This window comes from Epinephelus lanceolatus, chromosome 20 (genome assembly GCF_041903045.1).
Source record: "Epinephelus lanceolatus isolate andai-2023 chromosome 20, ASM4190304v1, whole genome shotgun sequence".
Taxonomy (NCBI): Eukaryota; Metazoa; Chordata; class Actinopteri; order Perciformes; family Serranidae; genus Epinephelus; species Epinephelus lanceolatus.
The window spans coordinates 30,002,425-30,021,451 of record NC_135753.1 but is presented as its reverse complement, the minus strand read 5'-3'; the positions used below and the strand labels follow the sequence as shown (position 1 = coordinate 30,021,451).

The following is a 19,027-nucleotide window of genomic DNA, read 5'->3' as shown; positions in this document are numbered from 1 at the left end:
CAGAGGGAGCTCGGAGTAGAGCTGCTGCTCCTTGTGTCAAAAGGGGTCAGTTGAGGTGGTTCAGGCATCTGATCGGGATGCCTCCTGGGCACCTAGAGGTGTTCTGGGCACGTCCCACTGGTAGAAGGTCCCGGGGCAGACCCAGAACACGCTGGAAGGATAATATATTTCATCTGGCCAGGGAACGCCTTGGCCTTGATTCAAAGTGATCCTGAATCAGCCCCCTTCCTCCCAGACAGACATGAAGTATGTCTATTTTAGTTATGAAATACATTGCGAGACATGGTTTTACTTCATTATGAATTTACGTTGGTTGCTGAAACAAAGTTTACTTTGATTCACCATCATTATATCACAGTTATTGATCTAACACAGCAGCAAATAGATGCGTTACCTTATAGCTATGCATCCTGCAAATCGCTGTGTTTAAAAAAAAAAGTATTAAAAATAACCTGTCTTTCTTTCACTCGCTTCAAAAAAAACGAATGCACACGTTAGCCAGGTCAAGATCTTACCATCACGAGGCTGTGGTGCTCATGGAGAAACTATTCCTTTGTTCACAGGGGACTCCAAAATCGACACAGAATGAAAGCTCCTTGTAGTTGTTTTAAATTCATTTGGCATCATGACAAACAACCCGGGGCTGAGCTATTGATGACAAAGGGTGTATCAAAAGCAGGTCTATTTTAAGCGTAGTGCCAACCTGTCAGTCTGGTTGTCTACGTCTTTACTGTGCCCACGTGTTAAAGTTTACCTGTTTGAGGAAGGCCTCAAGCGCATAGTAACTCGTCTTCTTCATCTCAGCATTGATGTGTCCACAGAGTTTGGACATGACCTCAAACAAAGCCCTGTAGTGGTCCATCAGGCAGCTGCTGAACTGGGACGCATGCCTGGCAAATAATCTGAGCCCAGCTGTTTAAGAGTCAAAAGACAAATTAGTTTTCAAGGAACTTTACCTTCATGTTGCTATGGAAATGGCAGGCCTTACCAAATGTGACAGCATAGCGGGTCATTTCCATCTACAACAACAATGAGAACACATGTCATGTTAAATAGTATCACATTTAATGTAAAAGGCAATTACAGAACAGTTCAGCATGCCATGAACAAATATAAGGGTCAATATAACATATGCTACACAATCAGAGTACTGAACAGTCTGGATGACCACCCACAGTCTCAGTTTCAGGGTATTTCATCTGCAAAGGATTACATGATAGCTGAGACAATAATATTTACCTGTGGGCTGATTGCCTTCAGGGCATACTGAAAAATGTCCTTAGACGTTGCTGGGTCTGCAAGTCAGAGACACACACTAATCATACATCTATCATGCACTTGTCGTAGAAACAGCATTGAAAATGTTTCGTTGTTCATGTGAAATAAATGGATATTGCAAAAAATATGGGCGCACACACCTTCTTGCATTGTTTTTGTGAAGTTGACCATCAAAGCAGTGATTCCTCTCAAACATCCTGCTACAACAAAAAGTTTTGGTTCCTTTGTTGAAGACGTCATCTAAAGCAAAAAGATAAAAGACACAACTGAACACACACAGCTGTGCTGTCACAGAATCAAAAAACAAACTTACTGAAAAGCACAGTAAGTCAGTAAGTAATAGTAAGTCATCAGTGATGTGGATATAATGACTAAACAGCTAGAACATTACTGTAATGCAGTATTTTAAAGAAGGAAAAGACAACACTTATGATATTATGATATCCAAAATCTAAGACGATATCTAATTTTAAGATCACAATATTAATATAATATCGAGATATTGCCCAGCCCTATAATGAATCACAATTTCCTCCTCCTTTTTTCCATGTCAATGCCATGTCATCTATTAACACACCTGTTCTTTCAGCTCCCCTAGATAAGCTTTGTAGAGTTTGTCAGAGTTGTTGACCATCTCACTGGGGTGAACCTCTGCAAGAACTCCCAACAGCTCATAGATTTTGCCAAGCACTGTTACAAAAGGTGAAAAAAAAAAACGTTTGTGAAATTTACCATGAAGTCATTCTCATCTTGGTGTAAGGCGTCAAAGGAAGACTCACCAGAATCTGGTAGTTTGCTCTTCTGACAGAGCTCACTGTAGTATCTGTTGAAGATTTCAGAGATTCGAAGGTCTGCAACGACACTGGAGGATTTTGTTGTTTGGAGAACCTGAGGAGAGATTTTATAAGTCAGTGTTGACAAATACATCAAACAGACTCTCCCAAGATCGTATGAATAAGAACTACTGTCAAAGTGGGTTTCTTCTTTTGGTCTGAATGCAGTTTACACCGAGCACACTAGGCTAGAAAACACACTAGATGCCAAGAGAAACCAACCTTAATAAGGAGATCCAGCACTGGAGTCCTACACTTGGCTACCTTTTCCTTCGTATACACAGCCATGCATGTGTCCTGCACAAAGAAAAAATAGACACATCATACATTTGTGAAAATACATGTATACATACAAAGTTCGTTTTGTGTTTGTACTGATTAATGTCTGATACGAATTGGTAGACTTAGAGGCTACTTTTGTCAGTATCAGCAGACATTGAATTATGTTACTTTAAATCTATGGATGCATCATAACTTGTCATGATCTTTCCTTTGTATTGCTGTCACAGCAAATACTACCTTCCCTCTTTAAAGTCTGTGTCATCATGCACATGCACACATGTAAAAAGCTGATGAAGCCATAGCTGAGGAATAAAACTTTTACATTTGGCACTTTAAAAAAACAAAGACCAACATTTAATCTGGTTATAAATGGGGAGCTTACTCTTATGTCAACAGCGTAAGTTGTCTCCCAGCCTTTGACTCTTGGTGAGACCCTGTCCAAGAACTTCTCCAAAAAACCCAAGATCTCAACTCGGGTGTCCCGAAACTGCAAAACAGACCTTTCTGTTAACATGAGAACTTCATAAAGAACATCAGTGTTCGTTAGATGTTCCTTGATACCAACCTCATCTGATCCCAGGGACTTCCTGAGGAAGATGAGCAGTCCATAGTCTTTTGAGAACAATAAGGATGTCTGTAAAGCTTCAAGATGAAGATGCAAAGATGGAAACAGAGGGAAATGTTAACACATGTTTTTGCATGCCACTTACAGGATGTGCATTGCAAATGTCATCACGTAATTCTGCACATTGAGAGCGCTACCCTTTGCTACAGCCTCCTAAAACATAACACCAACTTACTCATGTGCTATAACTTTACATAATTAACTGATCAGTTATATGGACCTACAATTATGATCTAAATACTGGAAAGAGCATGATCTAAGTCCTGTGCAGTAAGGGATGTGCCATCTCATCTTGTTCACGATATAATTTTTTTATGATATGAAAAATTCACATCATGATACCCACAATATTTCAACTTCTGTGCAGGGCTGCAGGGCAACACAGGGATTTGGAAGAGTCAGGTTTTGAGCTTACATGAACAGGGAGGGACTCTGTAGTTGTTCCCACCACCCTGCTGCCTGGATGCTGAGAGTGGAGCCCAGGAAGATGATGACCAGGGTCATAGGTCGTACATGTGATAATATGAGCATATGCTATGTGTTGCATATGGTATGAACTAAAGAGGGAGTCCCCTGAGGAAAAAGGTGCCATGGAGGTAATCTGTGATCTGAACAACACCCTGTAGACTTCTGAACCCTCTGCTGCAAACCAATTGCAGCCTTTTAATCATATGTTAATGACTACTTTAACAGGGAAGACCTCCACTGGAATTATGGTAGTAGCCTTGCGAGCTTTAGTTATTGCCAAAGGACCACGTGATTTTTATATTGTGTTCTGACTTCACGTTACCGCCCACCACAGTGAGTTTTGGCGGAAGACCCTGCAGTAGGGATGTGCAACAGACAAACTTAAACTTCTAAATTAAATATGACATAAGAATGCATGCCGATTTAATGAGTACCTTCCAAAAATCCCTGTAACACCATTTCCTACAAGGTGTTTACCTCTCATCAACAACAGAAGCATGTTTACCATTAAACTGCCAGATTGTTAATGGAGTTTGGCGCGGATTCAACGCGTTCCTATAAGACATGGAGATGACTATCTGCTGGACTTCCCAGTCTTACCAAGTTCATTCTCGGTTGGTGTCAGCATGCACTCCTGTCCCAGGTCACCGACAATATCGTGACATTTCAGAGCTGCACCTCGGGTGTCTTCGTCCGAAAGTGACTCATGAAGTTTGAGAAGAAGACCCTGGATGCCTCCAGCAGCGCTGCCGTCGGAAGACATGACTGCAGCACGAGTCTAACCTAACATTAGCATCACAATAACCACTTCACTTTCACTTAGAAGTACACAATCAGAGAAAAACTACACTTAATGTAGCTTCACAACACTATCAGACATGCCACGGCAAAGCCATTCAATCTCAAACAGTCTCGCGCATCAGGAAGCACCTGGATGGGATTGTTTGCTTCAAAATAAAAGCTCCTAAGATGAAGGTCGCGTGGATTCAAGTGACAACGAGCATTTTCTAGTGGCCACGTTGGTAGTGCATCTACTATATATACTCACGAGTATATAATGATACGGTTTTAATGTCCTCTGTTTTGGGTGTGTGATTATATTACTGTCTACATACTTTGAAAGTTTTATTTTGAAATCATCACCGGAAAAGGTAACACGAAATGGTGTCTGCCACTTTATGTATTGTTTGATAACGACGTGCAAATCATAGTCAATAACTTATTAATACACAGAATTTGTAGCATGTAGTGGGAGTACGACAACAACAACAACAACAACAACAATACTACCACTACTACGAGCCTACAACTACTACTAATAATAGTGTAATAATAGTATTTACAACTATTCTTTGTTCATATTATTCATATTTATTATTTTTCTGTTTTTATAAATGCATATATTGTGTTATATATTGTAGCGTAATGCAATTTTGTTTTTTGTTTTTTACATAATTATTATTTCTATCTCTATTTTCTTATAATTTATGCATATAGAGTACAATAGTAACTGCAACGTGTCACACTTTCCCTCCAGGGATCAATAAAGTATTTCTGATCAACACTATAATTAAAACAGAATAAAATGAACAAGAAGATGCATAAGTAATAATGGCATAAGCAGTATTAATAACTATAGCCTAATATTCCCACTGAATAATGTGTTGTTGTAGAATCTAATTGTGAACACTGACAGGGGAACAATAAATATTATTATTTTATAATCACCTGTTAGTTTGTTTCTGATAAGGCTGCTTCTGTATTGTAAACATATTCACCAGAATTGTTAAATGTCATGTCTGCATTGATGCTAACTTGATGAATTCAATCTTTTGCAGTTCCTCATTCAAACCACTGGGGGGCACTGTACACTCATGACGGACACAGCCAAGTGCTAGTGCCCTACTCCATAGGCAGAGCTAGCAAGCCTACCTGAAAGCAGGCCCGCACATAGAGATGGCTGGGCCCCTCAAAAGGTGAATTGGCCCTCCCCAAATCTTTTTTACTCCTATCAGAAATTGCGCATGCTCTCTTCTAGTTTAAATTAGTAAATATGTCAGGTCATGTGGCTAGCCCACATGACACACCATTTTCAGGACAGGGGGTGCTGCAAGATGATGTTGTTTTTGTAGGCAGACACGGGACTTAGCATCGTCCTGGTTCCCTCATCAAAAAATAAAAAAATTAAAACTAAATTAAAAAAAATAGCAGGCATATGCAGGTGCTGTGCTAGCAGCCAGCCTCCCACTTGCCAAATAGCATCAGAAAAACACTGATTTGAACTGTGAAACTGCTTTATTCAGTAGTTTTTTTGCGGTTTTAATCACCTGGTCCATGTGTTTAGGAGAGATAGGTCCTCTGCTGATTATTCTGCTCCCGGTAAAAAAAAACTCCTGAACAATGAACACTGACCAATGAATCCTGACCAGGAGAAGTCTCAGTTGGTTGAAATCTGCAATCCTCACCTAGATGCCATTAAATCCTCCTAAATCTTACGCACCTGACCTTCAAGTGAGTATATCAAGTCAAAAAAGTAGAAAAGACAGGAGAAATAATACCATTTAGACTAACACTAGTTAAACAATATATATCCACATATCATAGCCATATACACCAAGCACAGCTATGTCTTGTTAATTGCATGTATGAGCGTCTTGCCTTATTTGGCTGCACTACTTTATTTTCACCAGCAGATGTCAATCATGTACACTGTGTTATCTGGACCCTCCAGTACTAGATTTATTTTCAGTTCAACTGGATAAAAGCCTCAAGGATTAAAGATCCAAAATCCCTTTTTTTTAAACCATACACAGTTTAGGCATATTCACATATAAAGCCTATAGGTGATTAAGTGAGTTCTGTTGCTGTAAGACAGATCACTTTTTGAGGAGGGAGAGCTGTGTGTCTTCCTTATGTGAATATGTCAAAAAGTTTTCTGCTCCACAGAAACATATTGCAGGCGGCAGAGCGGTGCAAACTGAAGCTGCAACACAACCTTGCAATTCAAGCAGGCCTCTATATAAACTGCAGGGATTTACAACTGAGATATATTGGTCCATATCTCTGAGTCTGTGAGGTGAAGCAAATGCTGATCAGGCTACTTAATGCATCTTAATAGGCTCTTATCAGGTGTGATTCACGATGAGGTATTCAATATGTTTCACAGATTTCAAGTTGGTGGAATGAATTCAAGTCCATCAGAATAATACCGGAAGTGAAGAGATTTTGCCTTCAGACTAAAAGTTATCAACACTGAATTGGCAAAATCTGTTTACATATATTAGGTGTAGACTTCGGGGGGACACAGGGGACATGTCCCCCTCAGTGTGCATATAATAAAAACATGACAGCAGATTTTTATTTTGACAGAATTTAAGATACTTACACCATAAAATGATGCAGAAAACGCACAAATTGGTGCATAAAAATTAATGGAATACAGGAAATTAAATGTTTGATGCTTAAAATTGTGTTATCCCCAGTGTTGAAACAAAACTCACGCCTTTGTATGGGCATCATTTTTAACAACTTTACACATTTAAAATTGCAGGGCACTTTGTTTGACATTAGTTGTATAATGGTTTTATCAGTTAAATTTCGAGATATGAAGCATTGTATGAAAAGAAGAAGAGGGAGAAGAAGAAGAAGAAGAAGAAGAAATATTTCATTTATCCCTGGAGGTAAATTCATTGTCAGGCCTGAAATATACACACATGAACAAACAGGACCTATACATACATTAAAGGAGAGGTGTCAGAGCAAGGAGGCTGCCCATGGACAGGCACCCCTAGCAATTGGGGGTTCGGAGCCTTGCTCAAAAGCATCTCAGCAGTGCCCAGGAGGCAAACTGGCACCTCTTCAGCTACCAATCCATACTCCACACTTGGTCCATACAGGGACTTGAGCTGGGGACCCTCCAGTTCCCAACCCAAGTCTCTATGGACCAAGCTACTGCCAGCCCAGGATATAAAGATACATATTGTATTCTCATTTTTTCTCAAATTCATATTTTGCTGATATTCTGTGTTTAGGTTTTAGTAGAAAGACTTTAAAAGTCACACCAACACTGACATGTAGCAAGTTGTAAAATCCAAGCCAGTGAATTTATTTTGAAAGGCATAATCGGAAGTTGGATGTTTTATCATGGATTGCTTGACACTTTAAAACTCCAGACACCTGTTGTTAAGGGAGGACTCCACATGAAATCCCCAACACACACACACACGCACACACACGCACACACACACACACACACACACACACACACACATCACAAGTTACAGCCTACATCACGGAGAGAGAGGAGGTGATTGAACTCAGTGGAGCCGGGCAGGACAGTGAGTAGTGAGGGGGACGCGGCTGTGAGACATCAGGACAGTGGCTGTGGATTATTTTGTCTTTCTCAAGACTGATCACCGGTTGCTTTTACGCCTCAGGATTTTTTTGGCTGAAATGTTTCAGGATCCGACGACAGGTGTGTAATTTTGTCTGAGAAGTTGTAACATTTATTTTGGGTTGCTCGCTACAGAAACACATCGCTGCTAATAACTAATTTGACCTCACAGAGACGTTGCAAATCAGCTGCATACTTTCATTAGTGGAATTCAAGCTAACTTGTAAGGAGCTAGCTACTTCAATGCTGCCTTTCGCTGGCGAAGAGCCTACTTATTCTTGAGGAGAAATTACTTTCAAACTTTTGTTAACTCGCAACACACCACTTCGACATAACTTCAACACACGCAGCACGTATTACTGTCACAAAACACTACATTAAGGTTGTTCCTCGAGTCCGAGCTAACGTTAAACGCGAACGGTTATCGCGATCTGCCGTAGCAGCCAGGGTGATGAAAAAGTTAATTTTCTATGACAAAGGGTGTTGTTTGGTAGATTTTATGAAAGCCGAATTAACAAGCAGACCTCAATGATCCGACAGCCTTAACAGGAATAAAGTTCATTTTGTTTTATTTGGCAATAAACAAGGAATCATCTTAATTTGTGAATTTAAACCAGTGGAGTCGCGTTCTGTAGTGAACCTGTGCACTGGGAGATGCGCTTAGACACAGAGTGGATGGGAAATGCATGACCACCTGTATTTAACTCATTTATCTACTGTTTTTCCCTCCTGTCTAGCTTTATACACCCTTTTTTACAAATTAATGTTTAGTCTGTATTTATAAATAAACCAAATTAAAATGCAGGACATGTTTACATCAGTTGTAGCATCAATCACTGCAAGAGAGGCTATAGATTAATGTGTCAAGTATAAAAGCTTCAAATGTGTTTACTGGTTGAATATATTTTATATATATATATATGTAAGTGTCATGTCCTGTCTGAGGCATTGCATGTTACTCACAGCCAAATATAGGCATGGTGTAACTGATGAGGATAACTATGTTTCAATTACATCATAGTTAAAGACAGGTTTGGTCTGTCAGATTATGTTTTAGGTGGTAATTGGTGTCATTATTGTATTACAGTAAAGACGACTGAGGCTTCTTTAGTACTACAAGGACTGCTTAATTGAATTACCTCACACATTGTTCAGAGCACAACACTGTTTGTGAAATATTGCAGGTTGACAGCATGAGGAATGGTCCAGCCATGCGCCTCATTTTCTTCTGATTGACCCATTTAAACTCCATGCAGATTCTTTATTGTTAATTTCAAGGGATTCACATGTTGAATATTGTCAACAAATAACTGAGACAACCCATTTCATAGTGAGAACACCATGCTGTGAGGGTGTATGCCCTGTTACAACCTATTTGGTACTGTGTCATCTCTTTCAAACGGTAATGTCATGTTATTCCAGATGGTTTTTGACATGATCAAGAGTCTTCTCTTTCTTTGGCAGAATCCTTCATTCCTGTTTCGGTGCAGCGCTGGGTCTGAGAACTGAGTCTAACTGCGGGATAATAGTCACCAGGCCCAAGGGCCACTGGACCAATAAAACATGCTGGCTGCCATGCTGCGCCAGAGCTCTGGCGGAGGATCAGGAGGTGGTAGTGGCGGCAGCAGCAGCGGCGGCGGCAGTGGTGGCACCAAACTTTCCCTAGGCATCTCCAGATTCTCCAGCTCTAGCTTGGGTTCAGCCAGCCCTACCAGCGTGGGCTCTGGGGTGCCGAGCAGAGTCTCCAAGAGTGGCTCGGTGAGCTCAGACAGCCCAGATATCCCCACCTCAGACCCAATCTATATTATGCAGCTGGTCAGCGACGTGCGCAAGTTTGCTGATGTGCTTCTACAACTCAAAGAAGTTTTCAACTCCAAAGGTATGTTTGGAAAGACACACTGTTTTTTTGTTGTAATTTTCTGCTGTGTTTGCTAAATTTCCTGCTAATGATAAAAACACAGCACGCTCTTCTAACAAACAAATAGTTTTTTGAGGTACAGATGTCTCACAGCTGGTATAATAAACCCTATCACTTATATTCACACTAACAGATTCAAATCCTAACTTGAGTGTCTTTGGATTTACCTGGTAATAATTTGTTGACACAACAATTGGCCATGGTGCATGTGGGCTTTTCGGTAAGTTACACATGTAAGTGCTTCCACATATAAACATGCTGATGACATGAACACATCAGTGTGGTTAAGCTTTGTAATTATTATTTTGTGCTCATAAATAAGATGTGCACATCCTAAAAATATCTCAACTTGTGGCAGTCTTTAGATGAAAGAAGCGGAGCAGTGTAGGCACAGTCAGACGGATTCATAACAGACCACAGCTCTTTGTGTACACACTGTCACCACAGTGTACACAGTCCCAGGTCTATCTACCTGTTTTGTCCTGCTGCAGCCTTGGCTGCACGGTCAGTCAACCAGTCTTATCTCACTTTTAGTTTGGTTCTTGTCCTCCATCTTTCTATCTGTGAAGTTAAATATCCAAACATTTAAAAGTCTCTCTAAAAACTATTAAAAACGGCTTTGATAAATTACTACACAGCAAGAATTCTCAATATCCTGGTTGGCTACGGCAAGGCTGCTTGCCACAAATTCTTAGATCAGTCCGAGTTGATTACCCTGAAAAGACATTTTAGCAAGGTATGATAAGGTTTGCTTTACAAATTTTAGCGTAACAAATAGAATATCAGTGTTCCCTCTTTCAAAGTTTAAAGTGACACTGAAGCCACATGAAACAACAGCAACAATCCAGCAGGAACTTTTGATGCCCAGGCTTTTTTAGATTGATTAAAACATCCTCTAATCTAGTACTTAATAGGCTCCTTTTATCAGTGATGAAATGGATGTTTTCCAAACCATAGGGAAGTTTAGAGACTTGCGACTCTGTATATTTGTGTGGGTGGTTATTACATTCCTGACTTGGTATGTTCAGCGTTGCCTCTTGGATCAGATCCAGATTTGTTAATCCCCAAATTGGTATGGAAGATCTAAATCAGATCAGATGAGGTGAAGGTGCCTGCAGTGTGGTGGTGGTAGTACCCTTTACTCCCTCATTACTACTGTGCCATGACGCCCAAGCTCTGTAAAAAAGGAATCCCAGGCTTTGTTTTTTGTCTGGAGAGGTCAGTAAAGGTGCTTGACCCGGCTGGACATGTCAGCATTATGGAGAGCAGGACTTGCAGCAGGCACCTTGTTAAGCTTGAGAGACTTTTCAGTGACCTGTCACCGTGCCAAGGATCAAAGCAGTAAATCATCATGTGCAAGAGATCGACGTCTGCAGCTGTGTGGAACAGAGGAAGGCTTAATTCAAATAAGGAATATACCATGAGCTTTCATCATGGCTGCACATTTTCTGATTCTGACCTAGTTGAGCGTTAACAGCCTGAGCTACAGTTGTAATTTTGGTGTGTTTAATAGCAGATTAAAGGCGGGTAATACACAGCATGCACACACAGGTTCTTGCTGTGTACCAAGGTTGCATAGCTTTCATACTAGACATTTTGGCCAGGTTGCTGCTTGTCATTAAGAAACCGGTTTATAATCCGTGCCCTTTCCAAATAGACTGTAAGCAGAACTTTCGAATATCATACCTTAAATGGGCTTGAAAATAAACTCATGGCTAGGGTTGGGTACCGGACCCAGCACTTTAAAGGGTATGGACTGAATTACGTTGGTACCACTGAGGTCTGACACATGTTAAATGCATCGTTGCCAAATGTTGGTACCTGAGAGACAACACCAGATTTAAAGAGGAGGCAGTAGTGCCACTAAAGTGCCCTGGAGCCTGGAAGCCAGCCAAGGAGCTCTGGCAAAAATGTGAATGATACCCAACCCTACTCATGATAAACATCATTCAGTAACTGTCAGCCCACTCTGCTACTAATGTAACTGCTCACAATTTACAGGTTGAGTTAGCACAAGCTCAATTATGCAAATGTAGTCACTGAGATGCCAACACGTGATTGTAAAGCGAAGTTTTCCCATTAGACGGCTTAATTTGGCTAAATACAGGAAAGGGCCGATTTGGGGAAAATAGGCTGATTACGATGTAAGAACAGACCTGTCTGCTGCCGAGGAAACTAGCACAGAGAACATTGTGTCTCAAAGTAATTTCAAACTCCACAACAAAATAAAGTTAAAGAGAGTGTTTGGCAAATCAGTGATTTTATATGAGGACACTTGACCTCATGCAAACAGACCTCACACTGAGATATTTGGGTTTATTTTATTGGTCGTATCAAGATGCTTATCTTTAAACCTCTTCAGAGTGTCACTGTTGAGGTTTAGTGCTCTCTGGCTTTCAGCAGAGCTTGCTGACAGATTGTTGGGAGTCACTGACTTGTGCTGTGATTGGAGGTGATTTGAATCCCCCTCTAATTTATGGCCATATTGTCTCTGCAGCGCTTCACAATAGTTCAAACCTCTCATTACCCACGCCACTGACTGAAACCTAAATGAACCCTCCTTTTTTTTTTTTTTCACCACGCAGGCCAATAGTCAAGAGCAATATTCAGCTTAAAGCCGTATACCCCTCACAACAGTGCCTGCATTCACAGTCAACGATGTGAGTCTGACACCCATTGTCCCGGGAGGCATCTGCAGACTAGCATGCTGCTGCTAACTGGCAGCTTTTACAGAAATGATACTTTCCCAAGTCAAGAATAGCTGCTGCCTGTGGGACTGGTCCCTGCGGGGTTTCTTCAGCCAATTCCATTACGAATGTTTCACTTGTAAAAAAAAAAGTTTATTTTCCTAGCATGCACATCAACCTTAAATGGTAATTATTATGCTGCTGCTGCTCAGTTGTGGTCAGAGCCAATGACACATGACCGCATTTTGTTTTTTAAATCGTGCCTGAGAAGAAGTTGTTTATGTGCCGTCTTTGTTGTCAGGTCAGTGATGAGCTCTCCACAGCATCTCCACAGTTACATTCGTCCTTAAAGTTGTAACCTCGTCCAGTGGCCACTTGTGAAGGACGTGTCAGTAATTGGAGGGGATTATTATTTTGGTCTTAACCGGGGTCACAGAGGACGTTGGAGACCAGATGAGCCGTGGAGGTGGTCCTTTGTGTTTGACGGTGAATGGGTCCTCTGAAGCTCTCCATCATAAGATTAGCGTAACAAACATTCGGCCCCAGCGTGTCCTCCTTCAACACACGATAGACTCTGTTTTGGAGTCGCTGTGATTTGTTGGAGCTTGACTGAAGATTGCTGTGCATCTCATCATCTATTTTAGGAGTGAGGGTGTATTGTTGTGGCTGCCTGTCTGACTGGGACAGGTGTGTCATCAGTGTTTTTGTGCTTGGACGCTGCCAAGCAGAATGATGGCCAATTGTGTGCGTCAGCTGGTTAAGAATGAAAACAGCAAAAGCAATTGGCTCAGTGAAGCTGAGCAGGGCAGGGTGTGACAGGAAACACTTCATGTTTACAAAGATTGGAATCAGTATGTGGATCTGTCAGTATTGTAATTGTAGAAGATTGACTGTATGTTGAAACAGGTAGATGTATGGGATTCTTGTCAGGTTTTTTAATTTAGTAATCCGATGATGTTCCCTTTTTAGTAGACTTGGAGCAGCTTGCTTGTTATATAACAACTCCAGATCTGCTCTTTGTTAATTTGCAGCTGCAACACTAAGGAAGGCAACTGATAAGATTTACCAGTGTCATTATTGATTGTGTTCATTGGTCTGATTCTTTATCGATTCGCTTATTGAGTCCTCACTGATTTTATGTGTAGAAAAAAAGTAGGTTGACACAGATCTTCAGTGTCATTTTATTATCTCTGAGTCTGAATACAATGTAGATGAAATGACAGATTATTTAGGCAGCATTCTTAGTCAAAGAAAAAATATACCAAGCCTGCCTGTGCTGCGCTGATGTTATTATAACATAGGCATTTTACCCTCTGTAATGGACGTGCTGCTTGGTTGGGAAGCAGTGGCACTCATACATGGCATTCCTGGACTTTAAGCCCATGTTGCATAAAAAGATTTCTTAGCTTATTGCTGGTGTTTCCACCCTTAGTTGAAGTGATAATTTTACAGACATTACAAGCTGCACTGTTGTCATCTTTCTCTGTCAAATGAAGCCACAATTTGGACCACTTCTTTGTGTCTACCAAAAGCGGTTCTTGTTGCATGTTTGTAGCAGCATAGACACGAGTTTGACGTCATTGTTTTGCAGTGTGTAAACATGTCAGCATGGATAAAAGGAATTGATAAGCTTCGAGGCGTATGAATCCGATGGATCAGACAATTTGGAACAAGTTGTCAAACGGAGCCAGCTCTCAACTCCCATCCTTTTGCTGGACAGTCTATGGTTTCTCTTGTGTTGATGCTTTTACACAGATGCATCGTCAGCACTGTAAATAACAGCTTTCCTGTGATATCTTACAGCCACAGTTGTTTCATCTCCCTGTCACCTCTCCTACTAACTTCCCCTGTCTCAGGTACCCTGCGTACCTACAGAGCAAACACCCACTTGTTGCTTGAAACATATGCTGACAGTGTGACATGTATTCAGTCATCCATTATTCATATAATTCAGGGATGCATGATATTGGATTTTATGCTGATATCCGATGTGCAGGTATATAACAACTCATTTGGTCGACAACTGATACGGATATATCCTTAGATTATGGTAAATTATGCATTAACATTATTCCCTGAATCCTCTTACTGAATATACGTCTTTATCTGTATGCTTGTACCCCAGTTTGTCTTGGTTTTTATATGCATTATTATTTATGTAAGCCTACTTATGTAATGGTTTAGGACTATGTAGCCTATTTGTGTTTGCATTGTGTAGTATTGTTATTTGATTGTCTGATTTATATGCATTTTTAAAGAAAATTTCCTTTAAACTTTAAAAAGCCCAAAGGAAAATACTATTTCACAGACTTATGTTTTCTAAGCCTGTTGCTTTAATTTGTGGTGGTTTAAGAAATTTGTAAAATGCATGTAAAAACTCGTTTTAAAGCCCTGACGAAGACCTGCAGTGGTGGAAACATGTTGGCTCTTTTAACGATTCAGCCACTACAGTAAAGGCTTTTTAATACTTCCTTCCTTGTTTTCTATGTCGTTGGAGTGCCTTGATTACCTTCTTTTGTATCCTGTTGTTTCCTGTTCTCTGTGAGCACCACCACAAGGTTCTAATCTACGTTTGATTGTAGAGAGCGACCAGTCGTCTCTCTTTTTCTAAAAAAAATATATACATCTTTGTCATATCGGCAGAAGTTGGCCCATTCTGATATTTCATTTTAAAGCCAATATCAGCTGATACCATGATGTGACATGTTGATATAATATGATTCCAAGCCAGTTATCAGTAAATGCTCAACTACCCAAACCTGGTTGCAGCTTATGCGCTCCTGCCAATAAAACTCCTCTAAATCTTGCGCAACCCAGCCGACATTCTTTCTAGGAAGGAAGGCTGCTTAAGCATGCATAAAAACAATGTTTTGTCACAGCTCCATCATCATTGGTCATAGTTTTAATTTGCCAGTGTTAATGGATGACTTGTGCAGGCGTACGAGTCATACTGCCTTATGTCAGCTGTGTGTTTTCCTTCGAGGTGTAAGCACTGAGTCATAAGTGTCCTCAGTTAATCAGTGTGGCTTTCAGACGCTCTCTCCTCACACTGAATGCATGGTGTTTGGTTTTAATGATTAACAGGTCCCTACTAAAAAGGGTCCACACAGGTGTTGTGTAATGTTCTTCACTGTAATACACCTGACCACTTGTTGAGGTACAAATTTGTGGCAAGGAGCCAAACATGTTTTTAGAGTTGCCTTTTTTTCTTTAAATCATTGGCAGTAAAGAAAATGGTATGATGGTTGTACTGATGTTAAACTTAACTTTACTGAGTTGCAATTTGTTTTGAAATGTGATGTAAATATGTGGAAGAATAAGTGCTTTTTGTCTTTTTGGAAGCCTGTTGAGTACTCTACAAAGATGCTAAAGCTTTGTGGGAAAGTGATGCTGGTCTGGGTCCTCAGAGAAAGCCTAAATGCTATTTTAGCGATTTGTATTCTAAATCACTCCTTGCGAAATACCAGCCTAAAATTAGCCCTACTTGGTCTTTTCACTAACCATTCCAAACCCTCTTAATGGCTGTAATGGTGCTCTGTTTAGACAGTCTATCCCACTGGGTCTGGGATCCACTGTTAAAGCATTGCAAGCTTCTTCTTGCCTCCAAAAAGTTCCTTTTATGGTTCTTTTACTGTGGCCATATTTAAAGCCATTGTAAATTATCTCAGGCACAGGACAACTAGCCTTCCTTACTAAAAAGTTGTCTCTTGAAGATCAAGTTACATCCATGGTTTGAGAGTCTGGTCCCTAAATTAAATTTTCTTACTAATTTAATGTATATCTTACTAATCAAGCTGCCTAACAGGATTTATTACATTACCTTAATTGTTTTGGGTGATCTTTGTTTAGAAACACAGCTACCGCTCAGCATTAGTGATGCAGTGCTCGGGTTAGATCTTTGGATTTGTACCGCCTGGGATTAAAGTGCAGACTATTGTGACATATGGCAGGTCAATTTATCCCCTCTGCCTGAAGAAAGAAAACATTAAATCATATCCTGTTCAGAGCACCATCAGCTTAAAATCTGTCTTTTGGAAATACACAGTGTGTGCAGTTGTATCACGCTGTACACAGGTGGCAAAACCATGTTGACTTGTCAAGTTTAATAGCCTAACTGCACTTGAAGATTTGTAAGTTGTTTTCAAGTTGTAACCCAAGGGAGCTCCCTCTCTGTGTCTCTCTCCTTCCTTCCCTCTGGTAAGATTTATGGTTATGGGCACTGTTTTTGCTGTGGCAGCTTTGTTCCAGGAGGCTGTCGATGTCTGCCACACACTGAGATAAAGCCTCAGGATTCCCACACTACACATGAGAAGCCAAGGACTGTGGGCTCTGATGAGGGGCTGGACTTTAGAAACTTCCTATATACACAGTTGAGACTTGCAGTCAGCTGTGGAGTAGTTTGGATATTAAAGATGGCAGTATTCCTCAGTATTCAGTATGGCAGATTTAACTAGCACCCATTTGATTGCGTGATCAAAAGACCTCTCCTCGTCCTTCTTGGATTAAGGCTTTGAAACTAAGATGGCAAATTTATCCCCTGAATAAGCTTAAGTAGCCCTTGAATCTGTGGCCTCTACCCCTGCACTGGATTAAACTCATCTAGAATTAGAGAAGGCAGCATTAATTCTTGTTTTGTCTTGACTGTTAGAATTTTATTTGATTTCATCGAGGTGTGTGTGGTGAACACTGGGGCGGAAAGTGGGAATATTCGTAGTTAATATTAAGTTTATTCATAAAATATAGAAAAAAGGTGTAGGATTTGATAAGTATTCACTTCCCTGTACTCCCTTTCAGACATTATAATTATTTGAATCTCTACATCACCAAGCAAAAACCCACCCTGATCTCTTTAAGTATATGTGTTTTGTTATTTAAGACCATACCTATGTTGTGAGGGATCTATTTACTGTAATTATGTGTTTGGCGAGTCAGCTTTGCAAGGGAGAATTTGTAAAGAGTCAGCCGTAGGGAACTTGTTAGATGCTGCAGGTGACAGGTGCTTATTTCAGTTTCAGCATGTCATTAAGGCAAGTCATGGGTTTTAGCACGCTGTTTTTGTCACATGGAAAACCCATTGGCCACTTCTTAAAGCACAGGCAGTACTTTTAAATATCACGGTTTTATGGTATCATGTTATACAGTATTACACTTTATTTTGAACAAATGCTGTATTGGAATTGAAACTTGAAATCATTGTTTTTAATGGAAGTATGTGTAGAAAGTCTGACGGGCAGTTGAGGAGGAAAGGAGATGCGCAAGCACTGGTGAGATTCTCTGTCTGGTTGCATTTCTTTTAAATACCATAGATAAGCAAATGCACATGGTATGATAACCGTCTATTTTCATACCACAGTTTACGATTTCAAGTTATGCTGCTGCAACCCTACAAACAGCATGAGTCACGTATCCCAGCCTCCATACTCACAAGTCTTTGAGTGAGATTTTAATTGAGAGTTTTCAATCTTATTCAATCTTAGTTTCTTGTCTTCATAACGTTTAGTTGTAAATCTCTGTGTAGTACGGGCTATACTGAGCGTAATTGGCCTTGTTTTTCTGCCAGAGCCAACCTTAGGGCATGCTTGCATGTGCCTGGGTCAGCCGCATGCTGGGCACAGCTCATAACTTGTTAAAGGCCCAATGGAGCTGATGGGGGAGAGAGAAGGATAACCAGCCGCTGTCTTTGTCCACAACATTCTGTAAGTTTAGGAACTTGGTTGCTTTGCTCAGTGAAAAGGAACAGAGACCCTGTTTGATGTGGAGGTAGACAGACTGAGCGTGAAGCATAGCCGGGATCAACTGGAGTCTGTCCTGTCTTGTGAGATTCAAATTAGATCCCATTGGGGTGTAGAAAGGGCAGGGGAGGAAAGCGAAGCTATTGGGGTGTATTGAACTTGCCAGAGCATGCAACACACAAGCAATAGTGTCTTTTTATCTAACCAACAGTGTGTCTGAAATCGCATAGTTCTGTTAGTACACTTCAATTTAGTATCCTATGTACACAATGTACTTCTTGTGTGGTGCACTAATTTTCACAGGGCAGTGCACTTACTTAGTGACAATGGCTTTTTTTGAACCGCCTCTTCTTCATCATCTACTTTTTAAGTGGCAAATTGCAAACGGATGGTGGAGCATTATTGCCAACATTTGACCTCTGTCTCCACCAACACATAAACTTAACTTACATCACAACATCAATGCTGATTAAAATGTGCTACCATTGCTGAGCAAGCTAGATAACGAGCGATGTTAGGTACCAAGCTAATGTTAGCATTGTTCACGGTACCAAATCATTACAGACCCAACAAACATTACTGACTGCTTCTATTCAAAAACAGTATAGGTACTTAGTGCAAAAAACATGTATACCTTACATCTGTATAACGAGGTGGTGTTTACTGTAGCCAGCTCAGGCTCCTTATCAAAGGCCATGGTGGCCGAGGATATGTCAAAAGATTCCACTACGTCTCAAAGATGGTGACCATTGAGGGTGAGAAGTGTCCATCATTTCACACTCATTTGGACCGTTTTGAGTGTGCCAGTAGT

General features: G+C 40.6%; 2 protein-coding genes across 3 annotated transcripts in view; one reads left to right on the top strand and one right to left on the bottom strand.

The window, feature by feature from the left end:
• The window catches only part of prkdc (protein kinase, DNA-activated, catalytic subunit), a 40,595-nt gene extending 36,178 nt beyond the window's left edge, over nt 1-4,417 (bottom strand). Inside the window, exons 1-10 of one of the 2 annotated variants that reach the window (XM_033638983.2) lie at nt 4,087-4,417; nt 2,959-3,035; nt 2,776-2,880; nt 2,334-2,408; nt 2,058-2,166; nt 1,856-1,968; nt 1,419-1,518; nt 1,240-1,295; nt 989-1,019; nt 755-912 (exon numbers count right to left, since the gene is read on the bottom strand). In XM_033638983.2, coding sequence (XP_033494874.2) covers nt 755-912; nt 989-1,019; nt 1,240-1,295; nt 1,419-1,518; nt 1,856-1,968; nt 2,058-2,166; nt 2,334-2,408; nt 2,776-2,880; nt 2,959-3,035; nt 4,087-4,249 — 987 coding nt within the window. In that variant the 5' untranslated portion in view covers nt 4,250-4,417. Of the gene's footprint in view, nt 1-754; nt 913-988; nt 1,020-1,239; nt 1,296-1,418; nt 1,519-1,855; nt 1,969-2,057; nt 2,167-2,333; nt 2,409-2,775; nt 3,036-4,086 lie in introns of both variants that reach the window. The other variant, XM_033638982.2, reaches the window with a different exon arrangement.
• A 3,401-nt stretch (nt 4,418-7,818) lies between these two features.
• arhgap29a (Rho GTPase activating protein 29a) overlaps nt 7,819-19,027 on the top strand; it is a 42,097-nt gene continuing 30,888 nt past the window's right edge. Inside the window, exons 1-2 of the mRNA XM_033638847.2 lie at nt 7,819-7,960; nt 9,344-9,758. Coding sequence (XP_033494738.2) covers nt 9,443-9,758 — 316 coding nt within the window. The 5' untranslated portion in view covers nt 7,819-7,960; nt 9,344-9,442. The remainder of the gene's footprint in view (nt 7,961-9,343; nt 9,759-19,027) is intronic.